This window comes from Notechis scutatus, chromosome 2, assembly GCF_049901735.1.
Source record: "Notechis scutatus isolate UNSWTSFEM ecotype Mainland chromosome 2, rNotScu1.2, whole genome shotgun sequence".
Lineage (NCBI taxonomy): Eukaryota > Metazoa > Chordata > Lepidosauria > Squamata > Elapidae > Notechis > Notechis scutatus.
In genome coordinates, this window is record NC_142010.1 from 202,070,897 (window position 1) to 202,087,463 (window position 16,567).

At 34.9% G+C, this 16,567-nt stretch overlaps 1 protein-coding gene across 1 annotated transcript in view; it reads left to right on the forward strand.

The window, feature by feature from the left end:
• Positions 1-16,567, forward strand: part of PCSK5 (proprotein convertase subtilisin/kexin type 5) — a 145,336-nt gene that overhangs the window by 79,961 nt on the left and 48,808 nt on the right. Inside the window, exons 6-7 of the mRNA XM_026675098.2 lie at positions 5,528-5,616; positions 11,595-11,767. Coding sequence (XP_026530883.1) covers positions 5,528-5,616; positions 11,595-11,767 — 262 coding nt within the window. The remainder of the gene's footprint in view (positions 1-5,527; positions 5,617-11,594; positions 11,768-16,567) is intronic.

Here is a 16,567-nt window from a genome sequence, read left to right on the forward strand (position 1 = left end):
AAATCAAACCTTCTTTTCTTCTCTCAGCAAACGCACGCAGTAATCACCATCAATCCTTCTCTGTCAGCATTCCAGTAAAAGCCGGCGAACAGTGAGCTCTCTTGCTCCCTCTTATGGCGATTTACAACCGCACCCAAATACTTGGCTTACAGTTTAAAGTGACACACACATTTAAACTAACAAACATATATTATATTTAGCCAAACAAAGTTAGGTAACCAATGTTATCCCTAACATTCTCCCCTTTTGGGTAACATCATAATATATATCTTTATTTACAATTTCAACCCATATTTTTCACAATTCTCCTTGTGCCTTACTGCACCTTGGGCTTTTGTAAATCCATCTGCAATATTTTCTTCAGTTATGCAGGACTCCAATCTTATCAGACTATTCTTCACAGATTGTCTAACATTCAAATATCTAAGGTCAGTGTGCTTAGATCTAGTCTTTACAGCAATATTTGTAGCCAACCATATGGCTGCTTGGTTGTCCTCATACACAACAATGGCATTCTTAACAGTTACTCCCATATCTAACAACAACTGTTTATACAGAATTATATCAGTACAAAGTAATGATAAACATGAAAATTCTGCCTCCATTGTGGACATACTAATATGTTGCTGTCTAACAGACCTCCAACCAATTAGTGTTTTACCTAATAGTATAGCCATACCAGAAGTTGATTTTCTTGTTTTTATATCTGTTGCAAAACTTGCATCAGCATATGCACTCAAAATCAAATCATCTTTTGGCTCTAAATACAATGAATAATGCATTGTCTTCTTAAGATACCTTAATATACGCTTTAGCGCTTGCCAGTGACGTTCATTTGGTTCAGCACTAAATCTTGCCAGTTGATTAACTCCATATGCAATATCTGGCCTTGACCAATTACTTATATATGATAAGCTTCCTATTAACGACTGATAAATAGTCTTATCAAATTTTGAACTCTGAGCATCAGTACGACAAAATTCCTGATTCATTGGAGTCTTTGCCGGTTTACACAGTTCCATTTTATACATTTTTAGCAATTGGTATATTTTATCTACTTGTGATATCTTAAATCCACTATTGGTTTTGTCTATTGTCAATCCTAAATACTGTCTGATTTCTCCTAAATGCTTTAATTTTATTCTCTTACTTAATAATGATATAATCTCACTAGCTTCATTATTAGTCTTAGTTATTAAAGCAATATCATCTGTAAACAACAATAATAATGATATCTTTCCATTTGTCTCTTTCTTAAATAAACATGGATCAGCTAAACCTGCCTTAAATCCAATATTGTTTAGCTCTTTTACAATATATTGGTTCCATTCATAACCAGATTGTTTCAATCCATAGAGACTTTTATTCAGTTTCCAATAGTCATTATTATTTTTTACCATCCTTAATACCTACTGGTTTTCTTAAATATATAGTGTGCTGCAATGGTGCATGCAGATAGGCAGTTTCCACATCTAAATGGTTAACTATATAATTCTTCTTAGCTGCCCACACTAACGCTGCTCTTAAAGTTGTAGCCTTTAAATTTGGTGCAAATACCTCATCATAATCAGATGCCGTTTGATTATATCCTTGAGCTACCAACCTTGCCTTATGGGTAACAGTCCCATTCTTACCAGTTTTTAACTTAAATATCCATTTGCAACCAATGGATTTTTCACCTGGAGGTAATTTGGTTTCTTCATAAACCTTCATTTCCTTTAATGAATTTAACTCCTTTTCCATTGCCTTTTGCCAATTCTCCTGATCCTTTACAGGATACATCCTAAGTTCATCTATACTAGTAGGAACTTTACTCACTTGGCAAACTATACTGGCTTGATACCTATCAGGTGGTCTAGTTATACGTGTAGAACGTCTAGGTATTACAGGGCTTACAGGTGGACTTTCATATTCTACCTGCTCCTGATTATCTACCTCTTCCTGCTCTGGTATTTCTTCCTGCTCTGGTCCTATATGTTCTTCCTTTACTTCTCTTTAATTGCTCTCTTCTTATTACTGGTTTTCTCTGGCCTTTTGTAGGATTCTATAATTACTTCTTTACTTGAATCTTGTTCCAGTTTCTCCCATCCTACATGTTCCAGGAATTGTGCACTAGCGCTACAGTAAACTCTAGATGTACCTTGTTCCCAGAATCTGTATGATCTATGGTTAGATTCATATCCTACAAAAATCAATCTTTTTGCCCTATGTTGCCCTTTCTTTCTCAGTTGTGTAGGTATATGCACCCATGCTGGTGCTCCAAATGTGTGCAAGTAGCTTAGGTCAGGTTTTCTGCCATGCCACCGTGTGAATGGTAATTCACCAGTAGTAGAATTAACCACATTATTCAGTATATGATTCCCACACATTATTGATTCTCCCCACAAATTATCAGGTAATCCTGAATCTGAGATCATAGTACGAGCCATTGCCTGTAACGTTTGGCCTCATCTCTCTATAAAGGCATTATGCTGTGGCCTATATGGTGCAGACTTTTTATGTTCTACACCTGCCAACTTCAGCTTATCTTGGAATTTATTGTTTGTAAATTCCCGTTATCAGTAATAAGTGTAACTAACTTCTTTTTAGTTTTCCTTTCAGCGAATTTAAGCCAATTAAGGAAATTTTGATAAGTTTCAGTTTTACTTTTCATTAGATAACAGAAACCATATCTAGAATAATGGTCCATTATACTAAGAATATATCGAGCACCTCCCACACTTGGTTTTTTAGGACCTATAATATCAGCAAATACTACTTCTAAAGGTTCCTTTGTTTTAAATCCATTTACTCTATTTGCTGATATCACCTTGCTTTTCTCTTCACTACATACATTGCATTGCAAATACTTACTGCAAGGTTTCAGTTTTATACCGTTAGATTGTTCTACTGTTTGTTTAAGCATTTTAAAATTTATATGCCCCAAACGTCTGTGTAACAGATGTATGCACTCATTGTGAGGTTTAACATTATCATAAACTGTGTTAGCCACCTCTAAACTATCATTTAACACATACAATTCACCTCTTAAAGTTGCAGTCACTTTCTTATCATCCTTTTCAATTATGCAATTGTCTCCCCTAAAGGTAATCACATAACCTAGTTTAACCAAAACTCAAATTGTATACGCTGACGGAGATATTTTCTCTTCTTCACATTGTGATGGTTCACTTCTGAGTTGATCCCTTTCATGCCGTCTCCTGGCTTCTTCAATTAATCTGCCAGTAATGTCAGTTAAAGATAAACTATCTTTTGGCAATACTTCAAGCGAAGTTACGTAATCAACATCGTAGCTCTGGTCTAATGAAGACAAAATGATATAAACTTGGTGCAGTTCAGTGAAGATAAGTTCCTTTTCATGCAGTTCTTGAAAAACTTTCTTCATTTGAGTTTATATGATTTAGCATGTCTCCATTCCTCTGAAGATGTGTTCTGAACAGTTTCCGTGTAAGATTTATATGTGCTCCTACACTGTCCCGAACATAAATCTTCCTTAGGTTCTCCCAACATTTCGCAACTGTCTCTTCCCACGTATATGGACAAGCTGTTGGTCAGAGAGAGTCAGTCCTATTATGCAAAGAGCTTGCTCATTCTTCACTTGATATTCCTTTATCTTCTGGGCATCATCCTCTTCCTCCGGATCCCATGCATCTACTTCTAGTGGGTTTTGTATTAAATCCCACAAACCTTCTCTTCGTAGAAGTAGACTACATTTCATGGACCATGAAACATAGTTTGTTCCATCCAGCTTGGATATTTGAGACAAACTTTGTAGATTGACTCCTGCCATCTTTATCTGGATATAAAACTATATTAATAAAAACACAGCTCTCTGTTTACAATATTGTGTTGCTACACAAACTCTCACTCACAAGCCTGTTATACTGGTTAGACTGACTGTGCACCTGGGCCCATAACCAGTGTTAGGGATACAACACCCTAGCAGAACGTGCAACGGCAGTCAAGCAGACAGAGAGTGTGTGTGAGATAAAGCGTTGTTGTAGCTTTACAATCAGTAAGACAGATACACTGTGCAATTAAATAGTTTTTATTCCAGCAAGAGTTATAGCATAGTCAAAGCAGTCCATATGTCATACACTAAGTTCAGACAGTCCAAGGGTTATTCAGTTTGCAAAGTCCAGTGTAGAAAATAGGTCGTTCAACTCACAAACAATCAGTCCAATGATGTATCTCTTTTGCAGTCAGAGATATGAAGCAAAATCAAACTTTCTTTTCTTCTCTCAGCAAACGCACACAGTAATCACCATCAATCCTTCTCTGTCAGCATTCCAGTAAAAGCCAGCGAACAGTGAGCTCTCTTGCTCCCTCTTATGATGATTTACAACCGCACCCAAATACTTGGCTTACAGTTTAAAGTGACACACACATTTAAACTAACAAACATATATTATATTTAGCCAAACAAAGTTAGGTAACCAGTGTTATCCCTATTTTATTATTATTTATTTAATTTGTCAATCACTTACAAGATAATAGGTTTAACTATAAACATGAGTAAAAATACAGGAAATAGGTACAAATAAATGGGGACAATAGGACAGGGACAGTAGGCACGATTGTGCACTATGTTCCTTACAGACCTCTTAGGAATGGAGTGAGGTCAATAGTGGATAGTTTGAGGTTAAAGGAGTGGAGATTAGAGGATGTTACAACAGAGTCAGGTAGTGCATTCCAGGCATTGACCATTCTATTGCTGTCGTACTTTCTGCAATCAAATTTGGAGCAGTTTACATTGAATTTGTATCTGTTGTGTGTATTGTTGTGGTTGAAGCTGAAGTAGTCATTGACTGGTAGGACATTGTAGCAGATAATTTTGTGTACTATGCATAAGTCCAACCATAGGCGGTTCAAGGTTGTCCAAGCCCAAAATCTCAAGCCTGGTGATATAGGGTATTCTGTTGAGAGCAGAAGAGTGTATTACTCTTCTCATTAAATACTTCTGGACTCGCTCAATTGTATTTATGTCTGATATACAGTGTGGATTCCAGACTGGTGAGCTGTATTCGAGTATTGGTCTAGCAAAGGTTTTTTATGCCCTAGTTAGCAATTCAATATTTCCCGAGGAGAAGCTTCATAAGATTAGATTTTCAACTCTTAATGCCTTTTTGGCAATGCTGTTACAGTGAGCTCTGGCGCTTAGGTCATTAGAGATGAGTACTCCTAGGTCCTTGACAGAGTGAAGGTCATCAATGAGGTCATATCCGCCAAGTTTGTATTTGGTGTACTGATTTTTTTTACTAATGTGTAGGATAGAGCATTTATTGGTCAAGATTTGGAATTGCCAGATGTTTGACCATTCAGACACATAATCAAGGTCACTTTGAAGAGCAGTAGCATTGTTGGTGGTGTTGAATAGTTTTACATCACCTGTGAAGAAGATGCAGTTGCTTATAAGGTGATCGCAAAGGTCATTTATATAGAGTATAAAGAGTGTGGGTCCTAGAACGCTGCCACTGTTAACTGGAGCTAACTAATTTAACTAATTTAAAATATTTTCCTTCCATAGACATGGAACCCGTTGTGCTGGAGAAGTAGCAGCTACAGCAAATAACTCACATTGCATAGTAGGAATTGCATATAATGCCAGAATTGGAGGTAAGTGTAATTATTATTTAAAAGTAATATTTTAAAATTAATAAAGCCCTATCTAAGTCAAAGTAAGTCACTTTGTTCAGTAAGCATGGCAGTTATGCCTGGTAAGTGTGTGTATAGTTATAGTGTTAAATTTATTCTACATAACATTTTCATGCACTTATTTTTGCATTTAACTATAAAGTGCTTAAGCATAACTGATAAGCCTCATTTTTATGGTGACATACATTATTTGAGAAAAAAAATACCTTCACTGTTGCTTTACTGCGATAATAATGAAGCAATTACTATAGCTAGTAAAATTACTAGCTATACTATGTTACTTTAATCTCCCTTCTACAACTTTTAAGACTGTCTAAATCTTTGAGGGGATGAATGGCTTCAACAAAAGTTCATAAGAAAATTTATTAATTAATATGGCCTCTTCCAATAATAGTGATTCACTCTACCCTGACATGTTCTCTGCAGTTTTCTCTGGCATATATCTTTTTCTGCATGCATAAAAGTCTCTTCCAATTTTTATGTCCTGCAGGGAATTGTCCTTCCTCTCAAAAGAACTGTTTGATTTACTAAAAGTTTAGACCAAATGGTGCTTGTTGACTTGAAGCAAATTATGTTCATTCTTTTCCTAAACAATATAAAATACAGTGCCTTTGCAAAATGAAGTGTCACTTTGAGGCAAATCTCACCCACCTCACACAGTCTTAAGAACATGTTGTATGTCCTTTCTATTCATTAAAAAGTAAAGAATACTAGAGATGTCCCCCCAAAATTACTTCTTTTCTCCCACTTTATTTGTGGGCTAAATATTTCAGCATCCTGAGAGCCAGTTTGTATATTGGTTCTGATATTAGTCTAGAAACCAGTGTGCATATATAAAAAAATAAAATAAAAACTCCAAATTAATTTGTTTTGTTCTTTGTCCCTCTGTTATTTTTGACTGGAATGAATTTATGTTTCAGAAATGGTATGAGCCAAACCAATCTGCCAAATCTACCTAAGGAAAATAAAGCAAGATCTACATGGTGATGTTATTGCCCATATTAACTTGCTAATACAAATAGTGCTGAGAGAGAGAGAGTTATGAATGCCTTATAGTTATTTCAAAATAATTAATCATCCATCTATAACTACACACATTCATTTTTGCTGAAGTGAAAAGCCACATATTTATAATTTATGATTGAGAGATATATTTTCTATGTGTGTTTTTTAAAATAAGTGTTATTAATTATTAATATTAACTTGAACAACAGATGAAGGAGTTAATATTATTATATATATCTATGTAGTCATTTGGACCTGATAGTATACAATCAATGCATATGTAATACATAATATTATTTATTCCCATTGCTATTGTGTATATAGATATTTATAATCCATTTTGGCTTCTTTTGTCATGTAAACTGGGAAAACAGTTTGCATTCAAACCAGACAAATATCCATTTATTCAAACAACATCACAGAACTTCTTCAAAGAACAGTGAAATGTCTAAATTTAGATGATATATTGCAACTGGTTTCCTTAAAAGTAAAATAATCACAGCTTTGGGAAAATTCGGATATTTCTTTTGATGTCATTCTCCAAATATCAGATGAAAAGGGAATTTCAAAGAACAAGAAATTGGGCAAAATATGCAATTTTATGGATAGGGTTAGTTCAACCGCAGTATATTAAATATGATAATTCTTTAAAGAATAAAAGAGAATTGCCTTAAAGAAGCTCTTAGTATTTTGTGCATTTCGTTATTAGATTTGTATTCTGCCTTTTCTCCAACAGTGCAGTACTTATATCTAGCATTACAATCTTCAATATTTCCCCAGAACAAAAGATCTGTGTTATTAATGGGACTGGGCCATTATCATTCAGTAAGCTTTCAAAAATTGAATTTCAATCTTTCAAGTCCTGACCGCATTGCATTGGTTAAGCACTAACATAACAGAACTGGGGATTTTTGTAAAGCCCTATAACTGTATTAACCTTAGTTTGGCTGCCAGAAAAGGTGAAGCCAGATGGTAGTAACTGCACTCTTCCTCTTCCATTTACAATATTCAAATATATGAAATACTATTATAAAATGATTGGGTGTCAAGTATATTTTAGATCAGAAGGAATTTGTGGGGAGTATCTTAAGGTTGTAAATGGCATGTTAGTGATGTAGTCAGATCACCAAAATGTGATCAGGTTCCCTATGTTTCTTTATGAAATGTGATGCCTTAAAAGATAAAACAAAGAGTTAATCTTAGTGGAATTTAATTCACCGTCTTTAGCCTTTATTTCAGAGGGAAATATTTTTAAAATTGTCCATAAACGGTATAATCTCTGAGTGCTCAAGGAGCACAACACACCTTGTTGATTTTATGGAACCCAATGGTTTTGGGGATGCTTCTTAAATTAACTGAAGTTGTATCTTAAATACAGGTGATTCTTTTTATTTGTACCTATTTTATTCCAATACTTTATTTATAAAGCATTATATAGAAAAAAATGTATTTAACAAAATATGTACAGTTTATGAGAATTGGGACTCAGGTTATGTATGCTGTACTATGCCTATGACTGCACTCTGCTTTGAGCATTTCTTTCTTCTACCTTCTATTATAGTTGTCTGCACAATGTAGCTACATTTTCTTTTCACTTGGTTCACTTGATTGTGGAAGATTAGATGACATGTGCCTTCCCCATAGCAGATGGCCATCTCCTTTGGAACACCTCAATTAAGCTAATGATAGATGGCATCAACCTGCTTATGCCCCTGATTTCTTCATCCTGTGAGCTCTTTCACGTGTTCCAAGAAGGACCCTGTCAATCACGATATCTCTATGAAAATTGAATATATACCTGCTATTTATGTGCAGTTGAATTAGGAAACAGTGAATATGAAAACGTTTGGACATACTTCTAATAGATTCAGGCTTTTGTTTTGTTTGTTTTTCTTCACTGTAAAGTTGTTAACAAAGAAGAAAGGTGATTGACTTATTAAGCCTATACTTAGGGGGGGGGGAATCCCAATTTCATAGGGAAACAAATACTCCAACCCTTCTAACAGTTTCAGGTTAGGTTTTTTGTTATGTCTGCTTTCAAATGTCAACTGTCTGAGCATTTTATAATTAAGGTAGCTTACTCTTGCAAAACAGGTGAAGGATATATTTAGAAAATCTTTAAATCTATCAGTTTCCAATTAGAATGGCGTAAACCACTGTTGAGAAATGAAAATTACATAGCACAACTGGAAAACCAAGAAAAATGTCTGCTTGAACTGCCCCCAAAGTGAAAATTTGTATAGAGTTCTCAAATGAACAGTGCAAGCAAGAAAGTCTTATTGGCTTATAAATTTGCTTATACTTATTTGCTGCAAGATTTCTGCTAGGATATGGCATGGCATGGACAAGACATGAGGCCAAAGCAAGAATACATGAAAATGGTATAGGTATATGCTGATATTTATGCATGATTATCAGTTGTGGATATGCAAAATTGCAAATAGGGAGATCAGAGTCATATGTATTCATATGGGCCTCTGTTCATGGAATGAATCATCCAAGTGGGTATATGCATAATGATTATCTTTTGAGAGCTGAATGCAATAAAATTTCATTTTAATGGATGCCAATTAGAGTACATTTAAAGTGACAATAAAGTTTTTATTCTATTCTATTACTGAGTGAACTTCGAAGGACTGTTTTCTCTGTATTATCTCTGGAAGCAAAACCTGGCATAGCATATATTAAATAACTAATATGGAAAAATATTTTCATTTTCCATAGAAAATTATCTTTCTGATAATATTTATGTCAGATAATCTTTATTATTTATTATATAAATAGAGGTCATTGGTTTTTTTTCATTTAGACAAATTTGCAATGGAATTGGTATTTTTAATTGATTTATTTTAGATATTTTATGAATAACTCAAGGCGACCAGGATGTATAATAATATTTCTTGCTCATATTCTCTCTACAACAATCATCCTGTGTGGTGAGTTAGACTAAGAGAGAGTGATTGGCCCAAAATCACCGAGCTAGTTATCATGGCTATGGCAGGACTAGAACTCAGAGTCTCCTGCTTTCTAGTCTGGTGCCTTAAGATAAGTATTATCTTACAGGGCATGAAAAATTGTTGTGTAAATTTCACAATACATATAATATGCTGCAGTTTCAATTATGTAATTAGTAATAGCAGGAGACAAGAAAAGTAGAGTTATACCAATGAAACAGTCAAGTCTTGTGTCAATTAGTATTTAACAATTTGAGAAGAACAAAGTTGTTATTTAAATAAAATATGCTAATTTAAATTATAAATATCAATTTGCTTATTAAATGAGAAAATAGTTATTATGTTTATCATGGCTTTTTAAGACATGGCTTCTGTATATCTTAGTATCAGGTTAATTTGCAACTACCAGTATTCTTTCTAATTAAATAATAGAATTTGCTTTACATTGCACAATCTACTTGGATTGTATGGATTTGCTTCTTTTTAGTTCTTGTCATCTTGTCAGTTCTTGTCATCTTTGCCTTTTTAATTCTTTTGTTTGTGTCTCTTATTATATTTAAAAAAATATTTTTCTTCTGAAATGCCCACATTTGTTGGGCATCAGACAGCATAATCATACTAATCACTGTCGTCATCTAGAACTGAGACGGAATTATATTTCAATGAAGATGTATTTTAGATTAGAAATTAATCATTCATAGATTAATTAAATTTTTACAACAAATTGGTGACAGCAATCTTATATTTTGTTCTTAACTTGTGCTTGCAAGTGACATCACTTGCAAAAATAAAATTTTAAACAGCGCTGGTACTATTATGTGACAATTTAATACCTCCAACACAGTACTTCTGACAGGATTGTATAGATTAAAATGGCTGTACCTAGCACTTTGGCTCCAATTCTGGGAGAAACAGCAGGTCCTTTCCCCAGGTATTTTGGGTCAGCTGTAGAGCTTGAAAAATGAATGACTGTTGACTCAAACCGCTGATTTAACACGATCATGCTAGTCTTGTTCAGCATTTATTTATTTTGTTTTACTTAGTCACTTTGTCTGTGTGTCACACATTCCCAAAGGTACAAAGTTGTGCTGAGCTTTGTTTCCTGCTACAGGCAATTGTTGTCTTTGCCTGAAAAGAGTGACAGTCAGGTAGGGCTTACTTCCTTCTAGCCAGATTACAAAGTTTCAAGGAATGAGGTAAGATAGTGCCCAACCAAAGTCCAGCAGTTAACCGAGGTATCAAGAAAGAGAAGAAAAAGTCAGGGCACTAATTGAATCTAGATGCCAATAGTCTATCTTAGGGTATAAGGCAAGAGTTCCAGCAGCTTATCAGAAAAGTGTAGTAAGTAGTGTAGTAATTATTTTTAGGTTTATTTTATATAAATTAGTACAATAGACAGAAAATTGAGACAGAAAATGGTACATAATGAATAAATGTCTAAGTGATCAAAGTACTGAAAGTTTTGTGGGTGAATATAAATATGGGAAAGGTTTTTTTCCCTTTCCTATGTTGTTATGCCAACTGCACTTTGTCTAGTTCATTTCCTAATTTAATTTGAACTTTTGGTTCTTATTCATAGAGCCTTTAATATCTTGGAAGTAGCTTTCCTAAACAATTAGTATGTTCAAGATGTTCCTGCTAGTGAAATAAAAGTAAGTGGTTACTAAAGACAGGACCATCTTCATGGTGACATCTCAGTTATGAAATAAGATATCCAGAGAGGCTCCTTTGATTCAACCTGGCCTCTTAAGCAACACTCAGAACTTAGAATACTTATTTAGAAAGACTAAGTATTCATTTTACGCTATCATAGTTATAATTTGGGGTGATGTTTTTTGCTACTGCTATTTTTAATTGGGGGGGGCATACATTGTGAATATTTTATGTTGTTTTCGTACAAGCCACCAGCAAGGATTATTTGTTGCTAAATGGACATACAAATGTATTATATCAAATCAAAGTTTTCTTTTTTCACCCAAGGAGTGCGGATGTTAGATGGTGATGTTACAGACATGGTAGAAGCAAAATCATTGAGCCTCAATCCACAGCATATACATATCTACAGCGCTAGCTGGGGTCCTGATGATGATGGAAAAACAGTTGATGGACCAGCTTCTTTAACACGCCAGGCCTTTGAGAATGGGGTCAGAACGGTATGTTACACACACATCTCTGCATAAATTATTCTTATTATTGTTGTTGTTGTTATTTCATTCATTACACATGAAACTCAGTCAACTTAAAATTTAAAAATGTGTCACAAATATCATTGATTGCTGCTGATGGTTGATACAGGTTGCTGCTACGATCCTAGGTATCAATCAAGTATCTTCTTAAAATTATTATTATTATTATTATTATTATTATTATTATTATTATTATTGTTGTTGTTGTTGTTGTTGTTGTTGTTGTTGTTGTTGTTGTAATAGAAGCATATTGATGATATTAAAAATAAATCAATAATAAATATAGGGAAATAAATAATGCTTCTAGGACAGCGTGTCAGGATTGAAATCCAGGATCCAAATAAGGATTCCTCAAAATTACAGACCAACTGATAGTAACATCAGCAGCAAAATGCCATCTTGCACCAGCATAGGGATCATGGAATCCACCAGCTCTTCTGAAGATCACTGCAACTTTCTACTTTCCTCTTAATGTGAAAAGCATTTTTCAATTAGGATTGGACATGTGGACATGTGCATGAATTTTTATTTTTAGTGCCTTCAAGTTGTTTTTGAATTCTGGTCCCTTCCTGTACAAGTTCATTAGAGCAAACAACCTCTATGCATTATTACAGATGTATATAAATAAGTAAACACATACATAAAATCATTTTTCAAGATTTGTACATACAAGCATACATAAATGCACATGTATTTTTACAACAAATGTTTTTTTCTTGAGAAACCCTATAGTCTAGACTAGGGATGTCAAACTTGATCCCATTGTGGGCCACATCAGGAGTTTGTTTGCCCTTGAGGGGCTAGGCTAGGCGGGCCTGGTCATCGCGGCTGAATGGGTGTGCATGGCCAGGCAGCAGGGGCAGGTTCCTCACTGTCTCCAGGACAGCCTCCTGGGCCACCTCCAGGGCTTATGGGCCTACAGGCCGCATGCTTGACTAGCATTCCACACTTCAAGTATTGGGCCAGATAGATAAAGAACAATATACTTAATAGCACTAGTAAAAAGTAGCATCCAAAACTGTTCAGTACAAGAGAAAACAACAAGTAAACAAAAATCTGCTGACTATAATTCAAATGGCAATCTGCTCTTGACTCAATGGGCACCATAATGATACTATTGTGAGTATGGATAAAGACCTGGAAACTCCTGAGTGAATCCCAATTGTCTTTCTGATAAAAACTGCTTTAGCCATACCTTTGGAACTCTGGTAAATTAAGATCAAACAAGAAGTAATCCAATAATTCTGAACAGCAAGATATAAATGCCAGGTCTGGATTTCTCCCACTCCAATTCAATCATATCCAATTCTCTAAGACTGCCTAGACAAGTCTCTGCAGTTTTCTTGAAAATATTTTTGGGGAAGCGGTTTGCCATTACCTCCTTCCTAGACTGAGAAATAGTGACTGGGTCAAGGTCACCCAGCTGGCTTTACCTGATTTCTTCCCTGATGCTTTAACCATTATACTAATACCAGGTGGTCCTCCTGTAATAAACTGCCCTCTTTAGCCACTGTTTTAAGTTATGACAATTAATGTGATCGAGTTTCAGGCACTTTGCAATCTGCAGGAGTTTATGACTTTGCGGCCTCCTGCAATCACATGCACACTGTTTGCATGCTTCAAAGCTGGCTTCGCACAAGCAGAATCAATGGAGAATCTATCAGTAAAATAAAAATTTACCATGACGTGAGGTCTCACTTAATGACCTCATTGCTTAGAGAAGTAGTTGGTTCCAATTTTGATTGTTAAGTGAACATCATCTGTAGTTGTATCCTGCAAATAGCACTAGACTTCTGTTTAATTAAAGTTGCAAATGTCTATAATAATCCAGCAGGAAAGAAATATATTTTCAGTTAGGTAAAAAGAAAACGTCATTACTTTTACAAATGATGAAAGTTCATGCAACATCTGTTTATAATTATCATAAATAAAGTGACATCACAATTTTTCCATGCAAGGTAATGAATTGGAGAGTATAATTTGTAGCACATTTCCCAGTAATGCAATAATTTATGACTATTTATAGGGAAAGGGATGTTTTGTTGGCATAATGTATGCATTCGAACTAAACTTCAAGAATTGGCATAATTTTCACTTAATGAATTCTTGATAATTACAATTGAGCCAATACTTTATTTATCAAAAACTTTTGGCAATAGAATTTTAAGTTTCTATTATTTGTGCATCTAATTACGGCCTGGTAAATTAAATTGAGCATTCAGCCAGCAGATTGTTCATAATTTGGGTGTGGTCCATTTCTATTATTTGGAAAACATTCTTAATTGTAGCTTTACATTTTCCTTGCCCAGAGGCTTCATTTAAAAAAGTATGACATCAAGTCTAATTAGGTCTTCACAAATTTCTGAAGTTATAGCATCAATCTACACTAACTTATTAACAAAAAATATCCAAAAACTTGTTACTGTATTATACTGAGTTTGAAAAATATGAAAGAAAGAAATGGAAAGTCAGTATTAAAAACAATCCTCATTTTTTTCATAAACATGACACCCAGTAAATCATATATGTCGCCGTGTGGTTCCTAAGAACGTACACCAACTCATAATCAGTCAATGTTGCTACTTGCTGTGGCAAATCCTGATACAAATTAAAAGAATGGGAAACAGTTATTTATTAAATAAATAAACAGTTGTTTATTTCCATAGTTATAGAAAAAGAAAATAATTTTTACAATAAGTTTTGTTTTAACATGTAAAATGGACTTGTGCAATGCTTTAAATTCAGTTTTGAAAGAGTGTTTCCAAATGAACAGGTATTCCTTGACTTTCAACCACAATTGAGCCCAAATTGCTAAGCAAGACAATTAAGTGATTTTTGCCACATATTACAATTTTCTTGCCATAGTTTTTAAGTGAATCACTACAGTTGTTAAATTAGTAATATAGTTGTTAGGTGAATCTAGTTTCCTCATATGAGCCACTTGTCAAGCATCTAATTTTGATCATGTGACCATGGAAATGCTGCAATGGTTGTAAGTGTGAAAAATGGTTATAAAATGGTGCTGAATGGTCACTAAACTGTAAATTGAAAGTTATTAACTTAAATCATCATGTGGGTTTTCGCGGAAGTATATGGTGACCTCTGTTGGAAATCTGACACTGAGATAAATTGTTTTTGATTTAGTTCATCCAGGCATTTTATGTTATTTAATATTTATTGGGGAAAGGAGTAAAGTTGTATGTCTGAAGATGTAGAATTGAATTAGAACAAAAGGAAGCAAATGTAGGATATAAATTGCATTGAAATAATTCAATGATTAGTTCAAAGGATTATAGTATGAAAAATACTCCTGATACCTGTGGGTGTTGGTTTCATTTGCCATTCTTTTTTGCAAGGTAGTTTTATATTAGGTACTTTCAGATGAACAGTGCCTAGTGCTATCTCTGATTATGCAGATATTGCCATTTCCTCTATAATGGTTTTTTTTGTGTGGAAAGAGAAGAAAAGATATAAGAAGCAGTTGGAAACTTGTACAAGATGTTCTGAAATCCTGTAAAAATCTGTAAAATCCTATGAATGAAAATTTAATGGTAAAACATTTATTGAAGAATATTCCCTATTTCTACATTTAGCCGAATCAAATATATTGTATAAAATAAATTCCATCAGATTCTTGGAATCTAAAACAGTTCTGAAGTACTTGAGTGAATTTTCAAAATCAGGTTGAACAGAGGACCTCATAGTGAAAATGTTAGGTATGCATCATTGTGAAATATTATACAGATTTCTCATGGCAAATCCTTTTCAGTATTATAAAGAAGGGAGGATAAACTCAGTAAGACAATTCAGATATTGCATTATTTTTCCTTGATGGCATGTTCACTACCTTCTTGTACCCAGTGTATCCTTCCATTTAGTGAGGTGGCTGGGAGTCAAAAAGTTCATTGGGCATTAATGATCAAGTGTTGTGCTACTGAGCTAGTTGTGAGAACCTTAATGCCTCCCTTTTCATCCATGCTGCCTTTTTCACCTATCTTGCTTCACCAATTTTGACATTGGTACTTGTTGATAGTGTTGACAGAAACTGAAAGCTCTCTTAGCATTGCCAAACAAGGTAATCCTCAGTTAATGACCATTCGTTCAATGACTGTTCAAAATTATGATGGTGCTGAATGAATAGTACTTACACACAGTCCTTGAATTTACAGCTGTTGCCTGGCTGCTTGCCCAAACACATGATTGTAGAGTTGCTTCAAGGCTTTCTTGGGAAAGAGGTTGTGTGTAGTTAAATCCCCAGCTGAAGGGGAGGAGGCTAAACCAAAGAGTAAAAACAGTCCAAGTTAGACTTCATTCTGGGGAGGAAACACCAGAGATCAAACCTTTCAATCTATATAAGCCATTTCCCAAGAGGAAGCATACAATCTGAAAAAAATTCTAGTAATATCAGTGATCAACAGTAAAATATCTGCTTGGGCCTATCCATGAGTTGCTTGCTCCTGACATATGTGATCTCAGAAGGAAGAGCCAGGCCAGGTGCGCTCAGTAGCAGGAAGAAGAAGACAATGAAGCTCATCTTGGGGGAAGTAAGGCCAGGACAAGACAGGGCAGGGGTGGCAGGAATGGTGCACCACATAGTGGAAGGGGCTGTGAAGTGAAGATGGCAGAAGCAGCTGGGTCTTCATGCATGGTGCTGTATGTGAACAGGTTTTTGCCCTAGTACTGGGCTGAAACTGTGGCTGGGCTGTGGTATCTGCTGCTTCCCACTGTGGCACTGTGGTAGCTGGCTGTAACACAGGCTTTGAGATG